Source organism: Balearica regulorum, chromosome 2 (assembly GCF_011004875.1).
Source record: "Balearica regulorum gibbericeps isolate bBalReg1 chromosome 2, bBalReg1.pri, whole genome shotgun sequence".
Classification (NCBI taxonomy): Eukaryota; Metazoa; Chordata; class Aves; order Gruiformes; family Gruidae; genus Balearica; species Balearica regulorum.
The window spans coordinates 135,781,548-135,800,390 of NC_046185.1; the positions used below are offsets into that span (position 1 = coordinate 135,781,548).

At 39.1% G+C, this 18,843-nt stretch overlaps 1 protein-coding gene and 1 long non-coding RNA gene across 3 annotated transcripts in view; one reads left to right on the forward strand and one right to left on the reverse strand.

Moving 5' to 3' along the window:
• Positions 1-18,843, forward strand: part of LOC142600570 (uncharacterized) — a 68,543-nt gene that overhangs the window by 19,391 nt on the left and 30,309 nt on the right. The gene's annotated exons all lie outside the window — the stretch shown is intronic.
• The window catches only part of BZW2 (basic leucine zipper and W2 domains 2), a 59,718-nt gene that overhangs the window by 1,959 nt on the left and 38,916 nt on the right, over positions 1-18,843 (reverse strand). For both annotated transcript variants that reach the window (XM_075746069.1, XM_075746068.1), the window contains exons 6-11: positions 16,946-17,081; positions 13,937-14,046; positions 11,912-12,082; positions 11,285-11,431; positions 6,606-6,744; positions 129-251 (exon numbers count right to left, since the gene is read on the reverse strand). In XM_075746069.1, the coding sequence (XP_075602184.1) occupies positions 129-251; positions 6,606-6,744; positions 11,285-11,431; positions 11,912-12,082; positions 13,937-14,046; positions 16,946-17,081 (826 nt within the window). The remainder of the gene's footprint in view (positions 1-128; positions 252-6,605; positions 6,745-11,284; positions 11,432-11,911; positions 12,083-13,936; positions 14,047-16,945; positions 17,082-18,843) is intronic.

Genomic DNA, 18,843 nt, shown 5'->3' on the forward strand with positions numbered 1-18,843 from the left:
TTGGTGCAGCCACATCAGCCATTTTCTCTTCTATGTCTGTATACTTTGTATGCCTGGTACAACTAAAACCTGGAAAAATAAATTTCATTTGCCAAGAGACTACCGTATTTCTTTAACTGAATCCGTACCTTCTTCAGCGTTTTGCAGCCACTCCACAAATTTCTTCATCTGGTCAAGAAAAACACTTTTGCCTTTAGCAACGTGCGCTTCTTTATACCACTTGAGGATAGCTTCTTCACTCAGAACATCAGCTGAAATACAGATCAGTGTTTGTAAAAAAAAAAATCAAGGTATGTTTTAGAGGTTAGAAGATTTTGAACATGAGGGAAGAAAGATTTTTTTAAAAGGCAGCATAAAATAAGTTAATACGATCTCAGTGAACAAGCTTTGCATGAACTATGTTAGGCTACAACCAGAGAATATCTGATGCGTATAAGGGATTCCAGATGCAATAAAATGTGCAATGCATTAGGCTTAAAATAAAGTACCAAATATTGTGCTTCTGTAAAAGCTAGTTCTCTATTCATCTGCTTTAAATACACCACATAAGATGACTGAATAAAAAAAAAAATTAAAAATAAAGAAAAATCACTCTGCACACCTTATAAGTTACCACAGTAACACCATGCTTTTTCTTGCTTTTTGATCACAGGACTGTGCATGGTTCTAGAAATCTGAAGTGACGGACACCTCCTGACTGAACAGTTAGAAGACAGTCAGTAGGGATTTTCTTCAGTCATTTTTCCCTAAAGGTTTTGTATTGGTTTTAGCTAATAAGTTTTAAGGCCACTATTCAGACCACCCATTTTAAGGGACCGGCCCAGATAGACAGCACAGCTGACATTTTTCTGTCAAACTTCAAGAACAAAATAGCTGTCAGTGAGGGAACGTGAGGCTGAGTGAGATTCAGACCAAAGAAATCCTAATGAACAGCAAGGACACTTATTGTTTCCAACAGATGCAAATTTAGGTCTAGCAACAGACCTCTAGCCCCAGGAACAAAGCTCCTGCGATCCAGCCAAGCCAAGCATCTCAGTAATTGATGGCTGCGGAGGCAAAATCTGGGATCCACAATGGCATTTCGGCAGTTACATAATGCAAGAGGCAAGAAAAAAAAAAAAAAAATCAAACTGTATTTGTTCTATAAAAAGACTAAAGACAGCTTTCTACATCTCATTAAAATTTCCATTCTTTTTGTCTTTGAACAAACTAGCCTCCCTTGCTCTGCAAAACCAACACGTTTATGTGAAGTTCTTCATTGTTTCTTTGAGCTCCGTGGTACCATCCCACCCACGGGGTAGTCGCTTGCTGAAGGGCTGACCCTGACCATCACCTTCTGCTTCAGCCTAAAGGTTACAGCAGATGTGGCAGGGAAGAGAAGAATGCAAACTGAAATAAATGACGCCAAAACCCCAAAGCATCTCATCAAATGAGACAGAGTAGCCACATTTCACATATGCTATTGAATAATAAACAGATGGAAGCAACCAGGGATACATTTGAACTTAATCAAAACTATCCCAAGACATCCAACAGTAACTGAATATGAAGTCTCCCTGAAAATTTGGAATTTAACCAAGCGCGTGTGACTGGAAGTCACCTTGTGTCTCAGACACTTTTCCACAATAAAACCTCTTCTGCAGTTTGCTGCAACTGACAGTGAGCTGAAAACACAAGGAAAATAGAACTGTGCTGGCTTTGGGCTTTTTTCAGTACATATAAAGTTACGCTTAGTGAACACTACAAGTGGCACAAAGCTGTATCTTCCTGAAATCACAACCCACCACAATGAACTTGTTCTCCAACGCAATAGGAACATGGGAGCTAAGACAGAGGTTTCAAGCATGTTGCATTAAATACTCGCCAGTAGTCTTTAGCAGCAGCTCCAAGGCATTACAGCATTTAACAAATCAGGATTTTCATGTGCAAACCTGAGAATATTTCACATGGACTCTCATGAAACTGCAGTTTAATCCCTGCATGTAAAAAGCTTATGTTCACCACAGAGTCCTGAAGTTCACACAACTACATCTGCAGAAGTACTGAGGACGTGATACATATTACGATCCTTAGGGACAGGCAAAAAAAGTCAGGAGAGATTTCAGGAAAAAGAAAAAAAAAAATAAAAAAAATGAGTAGAGCAACCTCTTCCAGAACCCTGTTGCTGTATTACTGTCCATATTACAATACTGTGCAAGGAAGTGTCTCCAGGTAATCATGTATCTCAGTCCAAGAGTAATAGCATTTTTTTTTTTTGATTTGCAGACTGTAAGCTCAATGAGTTTGTTGCCAAAAAGGAAGGGGGAATTTCTCCCTCCTTCCCCAAAACCCCAAACCTGATAATAGCAGCATGCAATGTCACTGTGTGCCTTGAAGATTAAAACATTCTCAAGTCAGGTGGATGAAAAATTTGCCTGTATGTAACTCCATAGCAATAAGCCTCCTACACTATAACAGAGAAGAACAAAATGCATTCAAATACAAAAAAGACAACTGCAACTCTTCTTTCATTTCTGAGCAATATTATTTGTAATAAATTCATGCCTCCAGTGCTCATAAGAGATGATACTCTCCTGTCAGCACAAAGATGCTCAATTAAACAGGGTGTAGTTAATCATACCTCTAGGTTGCTTTGAAGCAATGAGAACACTGGGGGGGATGGGAGGAGGAAGGGAATGATTCATTTTATGTATATATAGTTATTCCTCATTAAAGTTGATTATAGATAGATTTTAATGGCTGAAGCTGAACACTGTGGTTTGTGGGTGTGTGCACATCATTTTCAGTGCAGTCCCAGGTGATGTCAGCCCAAAAGAGCTGGTTTTCCTGCAGGTGCAGCCAACTGCCACTCAAACCACCCACGGCCAGAGCCTCCAGGGACGTCCCTCATGAAAAGGAAAGGCTGCGGAACAGAGACGCTGAAGAGCCCAGTGTCTTCACTGCAGGGTTAACTGGAAAGTTACTTGAAGTTCAAATCTCAGCTTTGTACTAAATCACCCAGTTCAAATGAATTTCTGCTTTCAACTCAAACTGCGTAGCCATCGGCGGTACAGGGAAAAGCACACCCTGTCAGCTGCCACCACAGTCAATCAATCTGCAAAATTCAACTCTACTGCAGCTAACTCAGTTGGGAGGACAGAGCCTAAAGGCAAGGGCTCTTTCAATGCAGGGAATGTCACTCACAGTACAGTTACAGTCTTTATGGCATATTGGTTTTTTGCTGGGAAAATTTTGCATCCAGTACCAAAAGAGGGTACTTGAATAATGAAGGTATTTAAAGATAATTGTGTTCCATCAAAAAACAAAACCCGTGTACCGAATGGAACTTGAAAATTCAGTTCTTGTAGGCACAGGATTCCTGCAGCATTTGAGAAGATAGCCTGCATCATTTGGTTACAAGATCTCCATACTGCAGAAGAGTTACCTCTGAGGCCTAATTATGCTGCTGCAAACAGGAGTACTACTTAACATGTACTTCTGTTTTGTTCCCCCCAATACCCCCTGTATTTTGTAAACCTTGTCTTGAATTCTAATGTAGAAATACACAGAGGCTTTGTGCCTGCTATGGGTGTTTGCTGCTCAACGGGTGAAATTCTGATCCTCGTGAAAGGAATGGTTATTAATTTCAATAGCATCAAGATTTCACATTTGAAATTTCCAGGTTGGACACAAACTAAAAGAAAGGAGATTCTGCAAGTGAATACAGCGTAAAGCATGTAATCCAATGTTTATTTTACCTACAATTAAGGGACATACTGCAACATGGAATGGACTTAAAAACAACATACATCTTACAGCGCATGCATAACTAGCAAGGAGGCTGGAAAATGCAGTAGATGTCACTCAGGAGAATTCAGTAATTCTTATTCTGCAACTGGCTTTTAGATTATTGGTTCAAATGCAGTTGGCAGATTTACTGTTGCACTGGCTTTAAGTGATAATCAGAGAAGCAACATCATAGCCAGGGATCACTACAGAACTGGAAAGATTATTTTTTTCTGTACTGTACCAGGAGCACAAAGATCTAATAATAATGTCAACAAGCTTTAACTCTCTATGAAACTGCTTTTGCAGATTATACCTACAAGCTGGTAAGAAGCTGCTACCATGTAAGGGAAAACAGCTTGGGCTTTCACTGGGGGAAAAGTGGATATTCCTCCTTATTTAGAGACAGAATTAAAAAAAACCACCATAGGCTTCCAGGCCTTCTAGATGCTAATGAGCCCAACCACTCCTGTTATGTTTAGGTATTTCCATGTAATTCCCAGGAAAGTAATACAAGGGCTATTTTATGATGGAAACATGGGAAGGATTTAAATGCAAGATGTTGGACACACTGACGAGAGTAGTCATACAACTAAATTTGTCAAAGCATGGGTAGCATTTGGTGCCTATCATCACTGATGACTATCTTCATGCCCAGGAAGCACTCCCTCATAAGGAGTGAAAGGAAATAAACCATCCACATTAATGCTGGTAGAGTGCTGCATTTCTTCAGATACTTCAGATGCCTATATTTGTCACTAGAAAAAGTTCATCAGGTACCCCAAAACCTCTCCAGATCCTGTGTAGGTTACACTTGAGCCACAATAGAAAGGGGAACATGGGTGTCTGCTGTTCCCACACCACCAACATAGCCAGTAATACCTTTTGGGGGCTGTTTTCCTTGACTATCAGGAAACAGAAAATAAGTTGTCATCAGCAACTTATTGATAATGAAGTGCACGTCTCTCAAAAGACTTCATGGCTTGTTTCCAGTGAGTAGGTATAAGCTGGGGAGAAGGAGAGAGTGAGATCCACCAGCACTGAAATGAAGCAGAGGCAGGCAGCAGGCAACACTTGGTCCCCAATTTAGGTTGGTGTCTTCCTCACAGCTCTGGACAAGCCAAAGCCATGGGCAGTTAAAGCACGATCACATCACGTGGGAGAAACAGAAATGGGAGATCTAGTGCTCCCAAAAATCAGCTGTTGACTCCAAAGCTGCTTTAAATAGATGGACTTCCTTGCTGTGTCCCGCGCTCAGAAGGGCCCCATGGCTAGTGGCCGTAAAATCAGGCAAGTAGTTGCTAAGCAGGCAGCACCAGTCTGTCAAATGGGGCAGATCCAGCTTCAGCCTAAACAGGGCCAGGAAGGGCTGGCAGCTGTGCTGTCGCATGACTGCATCAGATGGCAGAGGCAGGTGCTCCAGCACGCCTACCCGAGATATTCCAGGCAGGAATACAGGCACAGCAAGTACTGCACATGCTGGACACGCTGAGCTTATGGCTTCCACTGACAGGCCATGTGGTAGCTCCAAACACTCCTCTAGACATCATGTGAGTCCTACACAATATTGTGGCACCTGTAGTGCTGAGGCTAAAGTCTTCCCACCTTTCCTAACAAGCCTGCTCAAGTACCTCTCCAGAATCAGAACAAGAGCGTGTGGGGTGATAACTCTAGATGGGAACTGGGTTCTTGGAGCATGTTAAGGTTAACATACAATTTTGTGATTTTTTTTTTTTTTTTTAAATACTTTGGAATGTCAGGGTTGCTTTTGCAGGCTAATGCAGTAATACAAAGATTTTAAAGGAAGTCCTACACAAAACTGTTTCTGGTTTAACTATCACTTACTGTACGATTGCACAGCAGTTACAGCACTCATTCACCATGTCCAAAGTGAAATTTCTTTTTCAAAGAAAACTGAATAAAGTGCTTGCTGCAGGTTGCAGCTTCAAGTTGGTCCTCAGTCATTAATGGTCTTTACAAATTGTAGAATTTGAAGGCAGAGGGAACAAGGCGTATCATGTTTTCATTTGATCACTGAGGCCATGCTATATTGACACAAGGACTGAAATAAATCCATCTAATTCACTTATTTCTATGTTCTGAAGCCATGAAATTATTTTAAACAGTCTGAACTTGTTTACCTTGAACATGTACCTGGACACAACAGGGTGAACAAAGATCAATACTGAGTTTCTACTCCTGCTGATTTTTCTCCTTCAACTATTTATAGCAAGAATGTCAGAACAAACTGTTTGGCTCTAACCCATTACATGCAGTGCAAGACCATCAGTCTCTATGACAACCCAATCAGAATAAACTCGCAAAGAAGTCAACTTCACAATAAAAATTAAATCCTTCAAACTAAGGCACCTGCAAGAAACTGGCAGGGAAAGGAAAAGGGAAAGAAGAATAAGGAAAGCTCCTTCTGGCAGGGAGAGAATAACAAAAATCACCCCAAAACCCCTGAAAAATCTTCCTGCCAAAAGAGTTTGCGCCTTCAAGGTTTCTTAAAACCAAACTCCAGGAATATATAGAAATGTCTTCCTAGAACTGGTTTTATTCAGGGACTAAACTGCACTTCAACAGACTGTGGATGGTGCTTAGATCCTGTCTCACACTTCTTGACTATGGGATAAATGCAATGGAGAGGGGAGGGCTTGTTTCAGCTTTTCCTGCTGCCACATGCCCCTTTGAACTATCAAAGCATAAGGTATTTCAGATTTCAACACAACCTTCTCATATGCAATACCCAGAGAACGTCTGTTTCCTGTTACATCGTAGGTGAGTGGTTGGCATAGAGAATCCCCGTGCGGTATACAACAGTGGATATAGACTTTTACCTTTATAAAAGAGTACCACTATCTTCTGAAAGGCTTTCATGAAGTGGATGTTGTCGTAACAGTACTCCTGCACCTTCTGGAGAAGGATCAACTCTGACTGGCCCTGAGTGCTGAACACAGCAAGCAGGGGGGCATATTGCTGAAAGGAAGAGAGGGTAAAAACCAAAATGCATGTCAGTATACTGAAAATAAAAATAAACAAAAATTTTTAACATATGTATCACAAATTTCATCCTTGAAAATCTGTTTCACTGAAACCTTAGATTTACTTGCTATCTGCATTTACTTAAACACATACAATGCATATACATAAATATCCATGAGCTTTTGTAAGATGTGCTGCATGTTGTAAGCTAAAATTTAGCACCACTTTTAGAGACTGAATTTTGTAAAATCAATTTATAAAGTCCACATCTTGGAGTACTGCTGTTTGTACACTTCACAAGGCAGCATGCTGCTGATTAAGCAGCATGCTTTATTGATGTTTGTAACATATGACATCCAAGGATGAAGTGCATGAAAATACAAATCTCTAGCTTCACAGGGGTTTCAAAAGTCCCAGGAAATTGAATTAAGTTAGATTATTCCAAGTTAACTGTGATGAAGCGTCATTATTTTTTCTCATTATCACCATCACTGTATCGTGACAACCTTTGCTTTGGTAAAGAGCAATGTTGTCAAAGCACAGCATTACCTGCTAATGTTATTCTGACAAGAGAGTAGCAGTACATTTCATTATCTTTTCCTGGAGTTTACTAATATAATAAAAGATAAAGTAAAAACTTTTTTGTTACACAATTTTTTTCCTCTTATTTCAGATTTTAAAATTTAAAATTACGTTAAAGGACCATATCCTGTTCACTCTTTCCTTAAAAACTGCAGTGTTTATATCCATACCTCTCCAGTTTCCTTTCCTTTTAGCCTGTGACAAGTCCAGCTAAGACTGCAATCTTAAATTTAAGGTAATATTGAAAGCATTTGTCAGAGCTGAAGGGAAAACAAATTACCCTTGATCTTCAGAGCCTGTGGCCAAATATATGTTACTATTTTAATTGTTCTTGCACCGCTCAGTTCAGCCTTTCTTCATCGTTTTCAATAACACTGTCAGTTTGGCATTTTTCAGCTGGATTTGCAATGGCCTGCTATAGCAGAGTTCTGGTCTGTGCAGCCAGGGCTGCCGATGGACACGGTCAGGTACCAAACCACCCATCACCAGCAGCACCGATGGGCACGTTCAAAAGTACATAAGCTGCAGGACTTCTTTACAAGGGGCTAAATCCTGAGGGTTTTACTCAACATTATCAATGAAAAAAAACTATTAAAACACATGAAAATCAACTAAAATTTGAAAAGTCCAGAATGTCTTTTGCAAAATAGTTATTAGCTATTAATTTAAAGAAAGAGAGAGCAAGAAATAGAACAAAAGGAAATGACCTTAAGTTGTGCCAGGAGAGGTTTAGATTGGATATTAGGAAAAAATTTGTTCACCGAAAGGGTTGTCAATCATTGGAACAGGCTGCCCAGGGAAGTGGTTGAGTCACCATCCCTGGGGGTATTTAAAAGACGCGTAGATGTGGCGCTTAGGGACATGGTTTAGTGGTGGACTTGGCAGTGCTAGGTTAACGGTTGGACTGATGATCTTAAAAGGTCTTTTCCAACCTAATCCTATGGAATCACACAGCAACTGTAACAAGAGCAGCTAGGCAGGCAGACAGTATTATTACTTTTGGAAGAAACTCCTTTACAAAGTAACTATGAGAAATGACAAGATGTAGCTGACACCAGAGGTTGAGTTTTCCCCACTTCTGGCAACTTTAGAAACAACATCACAGTTTTTGTAAAAACAGTGCAAAACTGGTGCAGCAGACTGTGGGCACCAAGGCTCCCTCTTTTTCCCCTTCTGGACCTGGAAGCATCCAGCTGGTATCTAGACAAGTTGCAGGGAGACAGAGCAATATACACTGCTTTTTGTTTATTTAACAGCATCAGCAGAACCCACTCCCATCCACAGGTTTGTGGAGTGCTACTGTGTGTAAGCGTTAACTAATTTATAATAAAAATCCTATCTTTTCAATTTAGAAGTAAGATAACTTTGTTTTGCCACATCTGACTCGCTTTGCTTTCCTCTCACTCAACTGGTACAGACTTACAATTATAAGCTTCACAAGTACCTGACTAAGGAACCATAAAATTAGCTTCCTCTCATTGCTGGCTGAGCTTACTGGCATTATTTTCCATTTGCCTCACGTCAGGTAGCAGTGGGTCAGGAGCTGCAGTGTCGTGAAGCTCATGCCACAGCCTTGCCTGCAGTGCAAATTGCCTGGAGGATTTTCCCACCTACAGGGAACGTCTTTTCTCCGCACTAGAGGTGGCCTAGGGGCTAAAGCCCCAGTGTCGTAGTGAGGTTACCGGGATGATGAGGAGCTCATCCTGTAAGATTTAGGGTTCAACAGCTTGCCCCATCTCCTCCTGAGTTCAGCTCCTGACAGTTCTGCCATGCAGATGGTACACATGGCATTTACTGGTCCATGGCTGCCCACCACCTCCATTAGGAAGCCACCCATCCCGTACAGCTTGTTAAGAACTGTAAACTAGATTAATATTCTGTGCCTGGATACGTCTTTTCAGGGGTCCCTTGTATACAGTGTACTAAAAGAAATTTAATAAATTCAAGAGACTGGTACCCAGATGTCAAAGCTTTGGGAACTGTGCTTTGCGAAAGTTATCTGTCAGGTACAGCCATACGAGAATAAATCCCACCACTTGGCATGTCCAATGTCAAGTATGTATTGATACGCATCCTGGACTCATGCCACCAGGATGAAACAACTCCATGACTGTTTCGGGGCATGTTGACACACAGGAGGGCACAGGAACTAGGCTCTGTGTCAGTCTTAATCTGATTTCTGGAGTTGCCTCACATATTGGGTCAGCTGAGAGCCCAAAGGGAGGAATCCAAGATCTGTCTCTACATATCCATAGATGAAGGATGTGAAACAAATGCTGTTCATTGTTGAACAATGAAATGTAAAGTAGCTAGCAAAGTCTAAATTTCTATTTCTACTACTTCTGTTAAAATCTTACCTGTAAGTGCCAATAATAAATACCCCATAGAAACTTGTCCTCTGTTTACAGACAGTTGATGTAGCTAGAAAGATGCCTATCTTATATAGGCAAGATGCCTTACCTAATTTAGTAGGGTTACATACATAGCTGATGGCTTGGATCAGTAAGATTCATAGGACTAAGCAGCCAGACAACATTTGTACAAAGCCAGCTATGTTTTTCTCTTCCCAATGTTCAAATATTCCAAAAAGTGTTTGTTAATTTGCCCTGCAGTACTATACAATAAATCTCAATGGATACTCTGTTACAACTCAAAGAGATATGATCAATTTTTACATCAAAAAAACAAGAAAAACAATGTCTTTCCTCCTTCTGGAAACTATCTTGTCTTTCTACTGCTATCTGGGTCACTTGAGAAGACTTCAAGGCATTCAGTTTTACCAAAGACAACACAAGATCTCAAGCGACTGCATTTCTAGGATGACTGATGTCGCTCTTGGGAAACTAAGTTCAGATGAAAGGACAGCAGCAGTAGGAGCTAAACTGAAGTGGGAACTCCCAATACGGAGAAGCATCCAATATGAACAAAAAAGGAATTCAGATCAAGCTTAAGATCCGTTTTACCATAAAGAATGAAGTACAGATCGCTTCTGTTCTAGGGCAAATCTTTGCAGCCCTGGCTATGAGGGAGTATTCTCTTTTTTAAGCTGGTTTACCAGCTTAAAAAGACTAATTCTGCTGAAAAGCCTCTCTGCCTCTGTTCTCAGTTCAAGTGTCTTGCACCGCACAATTCCTTCAGACTTAGATGCGGAATACCAACCATTGCAATGACTCTGATGCTTTTGCATTGTATTCAGGTTTGTTGTTTTTTTTTTCCCCACTCCAAGGCCATAAGAGCTTTTGTAACGTGCAACTGTGATACTGCAATCTGTCATCACTTAGCAAACTACAGCCCGTCTTTCTATGCATTCAGTTCTCCTATCCACAAGGACAGTACCTGGATCAGAGTAACCACACCATACAGTGCACATGCTCTCCAACCAGCTCCTGGCTTATTAGTTGACAAGTTGACGAGTATCCAGCTCCCACAGTCAACATTGGCAACAACCAGCTCACAGATTCTGAGCTCAGTAGTACTGCCTGGATCTAACCAGCTCTGTGCAAAGTCAGCACAGGTGCCACCTCACCACACTCTCAGAACTACTTTGCTTCTGGCAAAGACACTGCAAAGGCAGCTCCTGCAGGCTTACTGGTCAGGTCTGAGCAGGGCTGAGTCTCAGCATTTGCTTAGCACTGTCCCCAAGGCAAGGAGCCTCTCAGGATCCAGCGCACTGAGAAAGCGCAATGCAGAGCGCTCAGGCTGTGACCACCTGAGCTTGCCCTGGTTCTCTGCACTGTACACCTCAGGGCATTCAATTATCTGAACTACTTCAATTTTGCATTAATTTGACTAAAGGCAAAGGGACTGCACACAAGACACTCCAATGCTCAGTGCGCTCAGTGTCAGCCCCTGAGACTCAATCTCCTGGATTTAAAAAGGTAAAAACTTGACAGCTGTACAATGTATTCTGTTAATTCACTGCAGCCCTTCCCCTCTTCACCGATGCACGAACCTTTAGATGTTTGAGGGCTTGCTCTGCCACCAGCTCTTCCTTCTTGTTCCATTCCACAGCATTCATTACACAGGTCCACAGGAGACCGATCACTGCTGGCTCTGGCAGCTCATTTCTTTTCATTTCCTCTTTTACATAAAGCACTACCTGCAGCAGGAAATAAACTGCTGTCTTAAGCAACATTTCCAATCAACCAGAAATGATGCTGACTTACCAAATACTTGCAGTCATTTACAAATAACACCATGGTATAGAAGTAATAAGAAAAAATTAGAACAAGAATAATAAAAAGGAAGAATTTAGCATGTTTTTATTTAGCAACATTACTATTACTTGACTACAAGTTTTGTTCCTCTTCTCAAACCTAACAGTTAAAGCAATTAAATGAAATATATTCTCATCAAGCATAACTGAATAAAACAAAAAAAAACCCCAGTCAGCTGCACCTGCAAATCCAGAGGATTTAAGCAGTCTTAAGCACAGAGTGAACTGATGAATAAATTAAAACAATTTGAAGAAAAACAGAGGAAATCTATGAGGCACTTTATCTTTTTCTCTGTACCTAATGTTGATTTAAGTCTTTGACTATGATTATATAAACAGAGGTTGTAAAAAACCACTCTTTACCTCTTTAATTGGGCATTCCTGAGAGAGACGTTCTTGTAGCTCTTTTTGAAGTTCTTTACGAGTCCCCAGTGACTGCTGAACTCTAAGGAAATCTGAGAGCTCTTTTAGACCTGCTTCAGTAAAATACTTGGCAAAATGGTCCACATTCTGCCGGTTGGCTGGAAATAGTTCCTAAAAAGACAGGAATGTTCTCGTTAAAATAAATAACCAACTGTGACTCTTGAGAGAATGGAAAGAACATTTTTTAAGAATGAACAGTGGGAATCACCTGGTATTGCACTTAAAAAAGAGTCAATGCTTGTATTAACACTGAAAAAGTCAACACTTCATAATGTTGTGTTTCATTATAATGAAGGGAAAAGTGATGGTCAGTTATGCAAAAAACCTAACATCCTCTCCACATGAAGTGCATGAACTTATGAACAGCTGTGTGCTTAAGATGTTGCTCAAAACAGTCCTCAGAGAAACTACACCTTTTCCAAATTCCAAGAGTCTTGTAGGGAAAGTACAAAGGAATAGATGGTAAAGCCATTCTATGCAAAGCACATTTACCATGCCCTCCAGTGTGTCCACACATTTACCTCTTACGAAAAATGCACTTAGCAATACAGGCACCCTGGCCTGATGTCACTACTCTGCTGAGCAATGATTACCACTAATGCATCATTTAACAAAAATCAGAAAATCCACTATGTACTGTTAACATTAACTCCTGTAGGCATTTCTAATTCAAAGACACTGTTGATCTATGATTTACTTAAGTCCAGCTACTTAGAAAAGTTAAAATGATTCCTACAAATTGCTACAGCAAATGCCCCATCTTGGCAAGGATTCAATGGCATTTGCTCACCGTCCAGTTCGTGGTGTCTAACAATGATTTGTGGGATGGATAGCACTTTTTTAAAAGAAGAAGCTAGAGACCCTCGATCTGTTTACTTACTGAAAAATGAGATTAAGAAGAAATTTTCATGAAGGCATCCATGCTAGGCAACATCATCTGATACTTTATATTTGTTTAACACAGCAGCATAATGAGAGCCAACAGCTGAAAGTTTAAGTCAAGCTTGAAATAGAAATAAGATGCAGTTTGCCTTCCCCCCCACCAATAAACAGTGTAATTAGCCCATTTCCCAGCTTTATGGCAAATTATTTATGACTTGGACTCTTAAAATCAAATACAAATTGAAGAGATCAAGGGGTGTGGGAGGTGGCTTCGCTTTTGAAGGATTCTTGCCTAATCATAAATTATTGAGGTAGAAACAGGAAATACTGCTGAAGTTCTCCAGGCAGTGCTGCACAGGATGTAGCACATTTGACTAGATTACCACAGCAGCAATCTTTTTTGAGGATTAAAAAAAACCCCTATTGATCTTCAGAAAGACACTGGGAGAGAAAGACACCTGACTTCGTTGCATATTAATATATACTCTAAATACCTCAGGCCAATGCTACAAACCCAGAACATAGGTTTTGAGTCCAAAGGCTGAAAGCCTTCCTGCATTGCTCCTACTAGGTCTGCTGTCACCACTGCAGGATCATTTATGCTACCCAGATGGCTATTGCTGCAGAAAATTAGCTTACTGTGCTTTCGCTATACTATTTAAACACTGTTGCTTTGGAAACTTATATTTTAATCATAGCCCTTTATTTATTATTTACAAAAGTAACACATTTCCAAAAAAAAAAAAAAAAATCCTCATGCACAGTTGCTGGTGGTATGTGTTTGGTTAGCAGTGTTTAGGAAAAAAACATTTAATTAATTCCAAGTCCCATTTATATAGTCTTTCAGAAAGCATTTAACTACAAGAAAAATAGAGACAGAATGTAAAAATGTGTGATATTTAATATTCTTGAACCTGTATCAATGCTGCAGCCATAACAATATTGCTGTGATTCAAAATATTTAAAAAACACTAAGGAAGTCTGAGGGGGAGTTAGCATGCTTACAGCAAACTACCATCTGCATTTTATTTCCTTCTCTTTCCTAAGGAGATATAAGAATTATTGAAAATATTTTGTACTTACTAGCAATCTCTTATCGAGGTTGGCTTTTCTTAAAGCAGAGGTAACAGAATTGGCATCTTTCTCTGCCATCCATGCTTTAAAAAGCTTTACAGCAAAAGAGGCTGCAATCCCTGTTTGAGAAAAAAAAACAAACCACAAAACATGTCTCAGCAATTTTCAACATGAATTAGAGATGTTTATAGGAATTACAAGGTTACAAAATGGTTACAAGAGTATGGAATAAAAATACATTCATGACAACAGAACCAGACACGTAGAGCTGAAATGCTCTTTTTTTTTTTTTAATGCAGTTTTTGTTTTCTGAAGTATGCTAGATGGTTTGAAGAATCTTTTCATTGTGTATTGCCCATCTCTATTCAATTGTTCAAAGATTGGTATACCAAAGATGGTATACTATGCTACAGCCGGTCATTGCAATTTTCTGTTTCACTTCCAAACAGTCCTGAAGCTCTGAGAGCTAGATGGGACCTACTGGTAGGAAGTAACTTCGTCATTCTTAGCCACTTTATAGATAGATATCCATTCTTTTTATTTCTAGGATACATTGACTAAATGAGTCATCAAACAAGAAAAGATTATTCCTGGAGCAGCATAAACTTCATTAACATCCATTACAGATCTTGACTGTTATGACAATTTTGGCAACCTTATGTCAAGAGCTTAGTCATAAAGCACAGTCCTTAGAGAAGTACTGTATGCAGCTATGGATGCGCGATACCACGTAAGAGAGGCCTACAAATACTACTTTGGGCTTGTTTTACATGTTGCATAGCAGGTCCCAGGTGAAACCAGCATGATTCAGCAACCATAAGCACTGTAGGCTGACTAGTCTAGACTGACAAAGCCTGGTCAACCAAGAAAGGACCTAGGCGTAACGTCCACCTGTAACTTCTGAACCTGCAAACACAGTTCAGCATACCTGATGTGCTTATGAGTTCAATACCAACACTGACTGGAACTGTCTGGTCTCTGTCACCAAGCACTGTCCCCAGTGCCCATGTCCTAAACCCTTTTGCAAGTTTTAGCTTAAAACAAAACAAGTGTTATGCCAGTACAAATCTTAGGAATTTGTTCTAGGGCTTCACTCCCCACGATTTCAAACTTACTTCTAATTTACAGTCCAAATTTACCATTGGTGAGTTCCTATTCATGTGCTGTCACTGTCTTTTCCTTTAAATAGCTCTTTTTCTGTGGTATTCCCCCCCCCTATTTACAGAAAGCCACTTCAGCCATTCATTTTATTGATTAACCCCATTAGCTGCTCTTTGCATTTGCACTGTTTTTTCAGCATGGGTGACAATAAGGGTACTCTTAACCCTGACGAGATTTCACCACTGCCTAGACCTTTCTGTCTCTGCTAGAAATATTCAGCCATCCCCAAAAGACATTTTTCCCATCTATACATCACAGTAAAAGTAATGACAACATTGAAAAAGAGTAATCCTAAGATGAATTAGGTATTTGTCCTCAAACTTGATAGATCTCCTATTAGCACAATCTATCCTCTCTCTCCTTCAGCCAATTCTTTCCCAATGTTACAACTGCCATGCTGATCAACAACACCCTCAGATAATTTTTTTCTCATGTATTTTAACCTCACTTGCCTGCAGTATTTTTTGTAAATCAAAGAAAGTATCAAGTTTATTTTCATATGATCTACCTGTTTTAAGCCTTGATCTTTCTCCTGCTTTTCATTTATCTTCGCATCTTTCATTATTCTTCCATAAAAAAGTTATTCCAGAACATTGATTGAACAATCTTTTCTTCAAATGCTGATACAGGTACATTTTTAGTATATATAAACCAAGAACCAAAAGTATATGTAAGCTCCTGACAAAAGTTTAGAGCTCCTAGAAACTTACGTTTATAATGCAAATGGAATTTGTTCTAGGATTTGTACATAACAATTGTATTCTGAAAATGTTAAATTTTAAATTAAACAAATTACTTGAGTTCTAAAAATTTGCATTTTCAGATGCCTCTTGTATTCCCATAATTAGGAATAGACTTTGATTTAAAAACATTTCAGGCCATCACCCTAAGACATGGATTAGTGCTTTTTGAATTTTCTCCCGGTTTAATTCTGATTCCAAAAGCTGTGGGTGATGACAGAGCAAAGCTGCAGCTGTGGCTTTTCTTTATGCAGCATTTAGAAAACAAATGTAGTGGTTAGCAGGCTGCAAATGAGAACATGAAGTTAGAATACTTTTTTTTAAAAAAAAAAAAAGTTGGAATACATTTTAGCTAATACATAGCTCTTTAATAAAACCAAAAAGATTTCGTGAAAACTCTTCAACACTGACAGTGCATTTGCAATTATTCTAGGCAATCAGTAACTGGCAGAGAAAGACATTGTTTGGAAAATCAGGACTCCAAGGTAGATGGCTATAAATAAATAACTAAATAAAAACCCTAAAAAAAAGAAAGAAAAAAAAAAGAAAAAAGTCATCTCAAAAAGGCATTATATCCTAAAGATTGAAAGAACAGTTACTCATCATATGGTAAATACAAGTCCATGGGAAAGCATATCAAACACTGATCACTACTGGTATGAAGGCAAAATGAGGGTTTGAATTTTTCTTTTTCCTTCTGCAGTATCCGGTTGGCCTGCATGTGCTCTCTGTCCCACTTCACACTCACATGCACAAGATGTTGGCAACACTTGAAAAAATGCTAGTGGGCATATCTCAGGAATAGATGTTACACTGCACACTTTTATAGTATCACAATAATACATATATTCTACAATTTTGCACACACATGTATAACTTCCAAAAAACATAAATCCTTTGGTTTTAGTTTTGATTTTGTTGCTTTTGTTCCTATGTTTGACTGCTCTCTTATTAGATTTCACAAAAATATGTTGGGCATTGCCATCTGTATACACTTCTGCTTTAAAATACTGATTTCAATTACACAGTTATAGGCTTCCAACATATAAAATATGTTGCAATAAAATACATCTCTGATGAAAGCTAATGTAAGAAAAAAGATCATATAGAAAATTACCTTCTTTGACTATGTTGTCAGTGAAGAGGCTTGTTAAAATTGTAGCAGGAAGAGTCCCGTTGGCTAACAGGATGCCAGAAAGCATTGCCAGCTTTGTCTGTTCCGTCTCAGTAAAGGCTTTAAGAAACAGCAGAAGCTGTGGGTCGGATGAGAAAAAAAAAAAATTAAAAAAAAATTGAGCCATAGGCAATGATAACAGGTAGAGATGAACATTAGCAGACAGTTTATTGCTTATTTCTCAAGAAGTCCCACTATAATTAATAGCAATCACGTCAAAATCTGTCCTGAAGCATGGCAGTGCCATTTTGCTGATCACTTATAATTTCACTTTCTGTAAGGATGCAAGCATGTGGAATACAGTCTTACTCAGGGAGACAAGGTCTGTCTTCTCCAAATACGCATATACATGTGTAAAAATAAAAGTGATTGTTAAATGCTTGAGGCCCACAGAAATCACAGGATCACAGACTTCGTGATTTCAACAGGCTGACAGGAGCCTGCCACTCACATCATCTGACTTCAGACTAAGCCCCATAGAGTTGTAGTTACTTTTCTAGCTTACAAAAACTATTACACACGTGAACAATAAAAGGATGAGAAAGTTTCCTGGTTTTCTTTTGGTGAAGGGAACACAGCACAATTATAACAGATTTTCTATTGGCTAAAATAAGAAATATATTTCAAGTTCGGACATTCTTGATAAAGCTGACAAAGGACAGACAGGAACAAAAGCTGCTTTAAGACCTCACCATTCCCACTACTAATTACAAGAGGAAACAAGCAGCTTGAGAAAAAATTACAAATCTCACCATTTTAAGCACTAGAAGTTCTGAACTACATACTACCTCTGAAAGTCTAAAAATAGCAATTGAATCTATTTAAATATCATAATTTCATATGTTAAAATTAATGACTTGAAAGCATATTGAAGTACAGTACACCTCTTTTTCTTTACATCAGGAAAAAACTTATGCGAAAAGAGATTTTGTTGATAGCATTACCGCTAACAATGTTTTGTTAGCAATCACAATAGGGCTGATGGGAAAAAGGACACTAGACAGCAAAGGGCAGCTTCATTCATTGCAAAAAGCTGCTTACTCCATCAGAAGCTAGCTTACAAATTTACTTTCACCACACACACACAAAAAAACCCCAAACCCTGCAGACATCCATTTCTAGAGTTAAAAAGGAATTCTCATTTCCCTCTTCAGCTACCAGCACTTTATTCAGCCACCTTCTTCTGTCATGACACCTTTTTTCCTTCTCCAAATGAGCATAGATGCAATCAAAGCAAAACAGCTGATTCTGATGGAAAAATCCCACCCAGTTTCCAAAGTAAGGGTATTTTTTCATTACCAAAACCTACTTATACAAAGGGACAGAATATTAGACATGTCCCCGTGCCTGTTAGTTACCACGGACAGTGAGAACTCTTCTCCAAAATATGTAAGCAGTTTATCATTAACTGTAAAGCTTTCTGAATGAAGTGATATTTTAAAAATCCAGATAACTAATGAAGAAAGTTATTAAGACTCATGCAGTGTTTTATGAATAGCTCTGCTCTGTATCAGTGAACTGAAAAAACCCTCATTCATATGGTAGTACTTACATAATAACATCAGCTTTAAATTATAGCTTACACAGGCCTGAATGATTCAATCACAGACAAATCATTTGGGGGTTTTTAGTGGGCTTCAGCCAAATGATTGCAACATGCAGTTTTAGCTTAAAAGAAAAATTATGAAACTGTAAAATCTCAAGTTGTAATTTTATTTCAACAAACTGTGACTCACAACCAAAAAATGTACGAAAATTTGGGATGTAGATGAATGGAATTATTATTTCTAAATATATGGATAAGAAACAAGTGGTGTGCTGTATTTCCAAATGCAGCAATT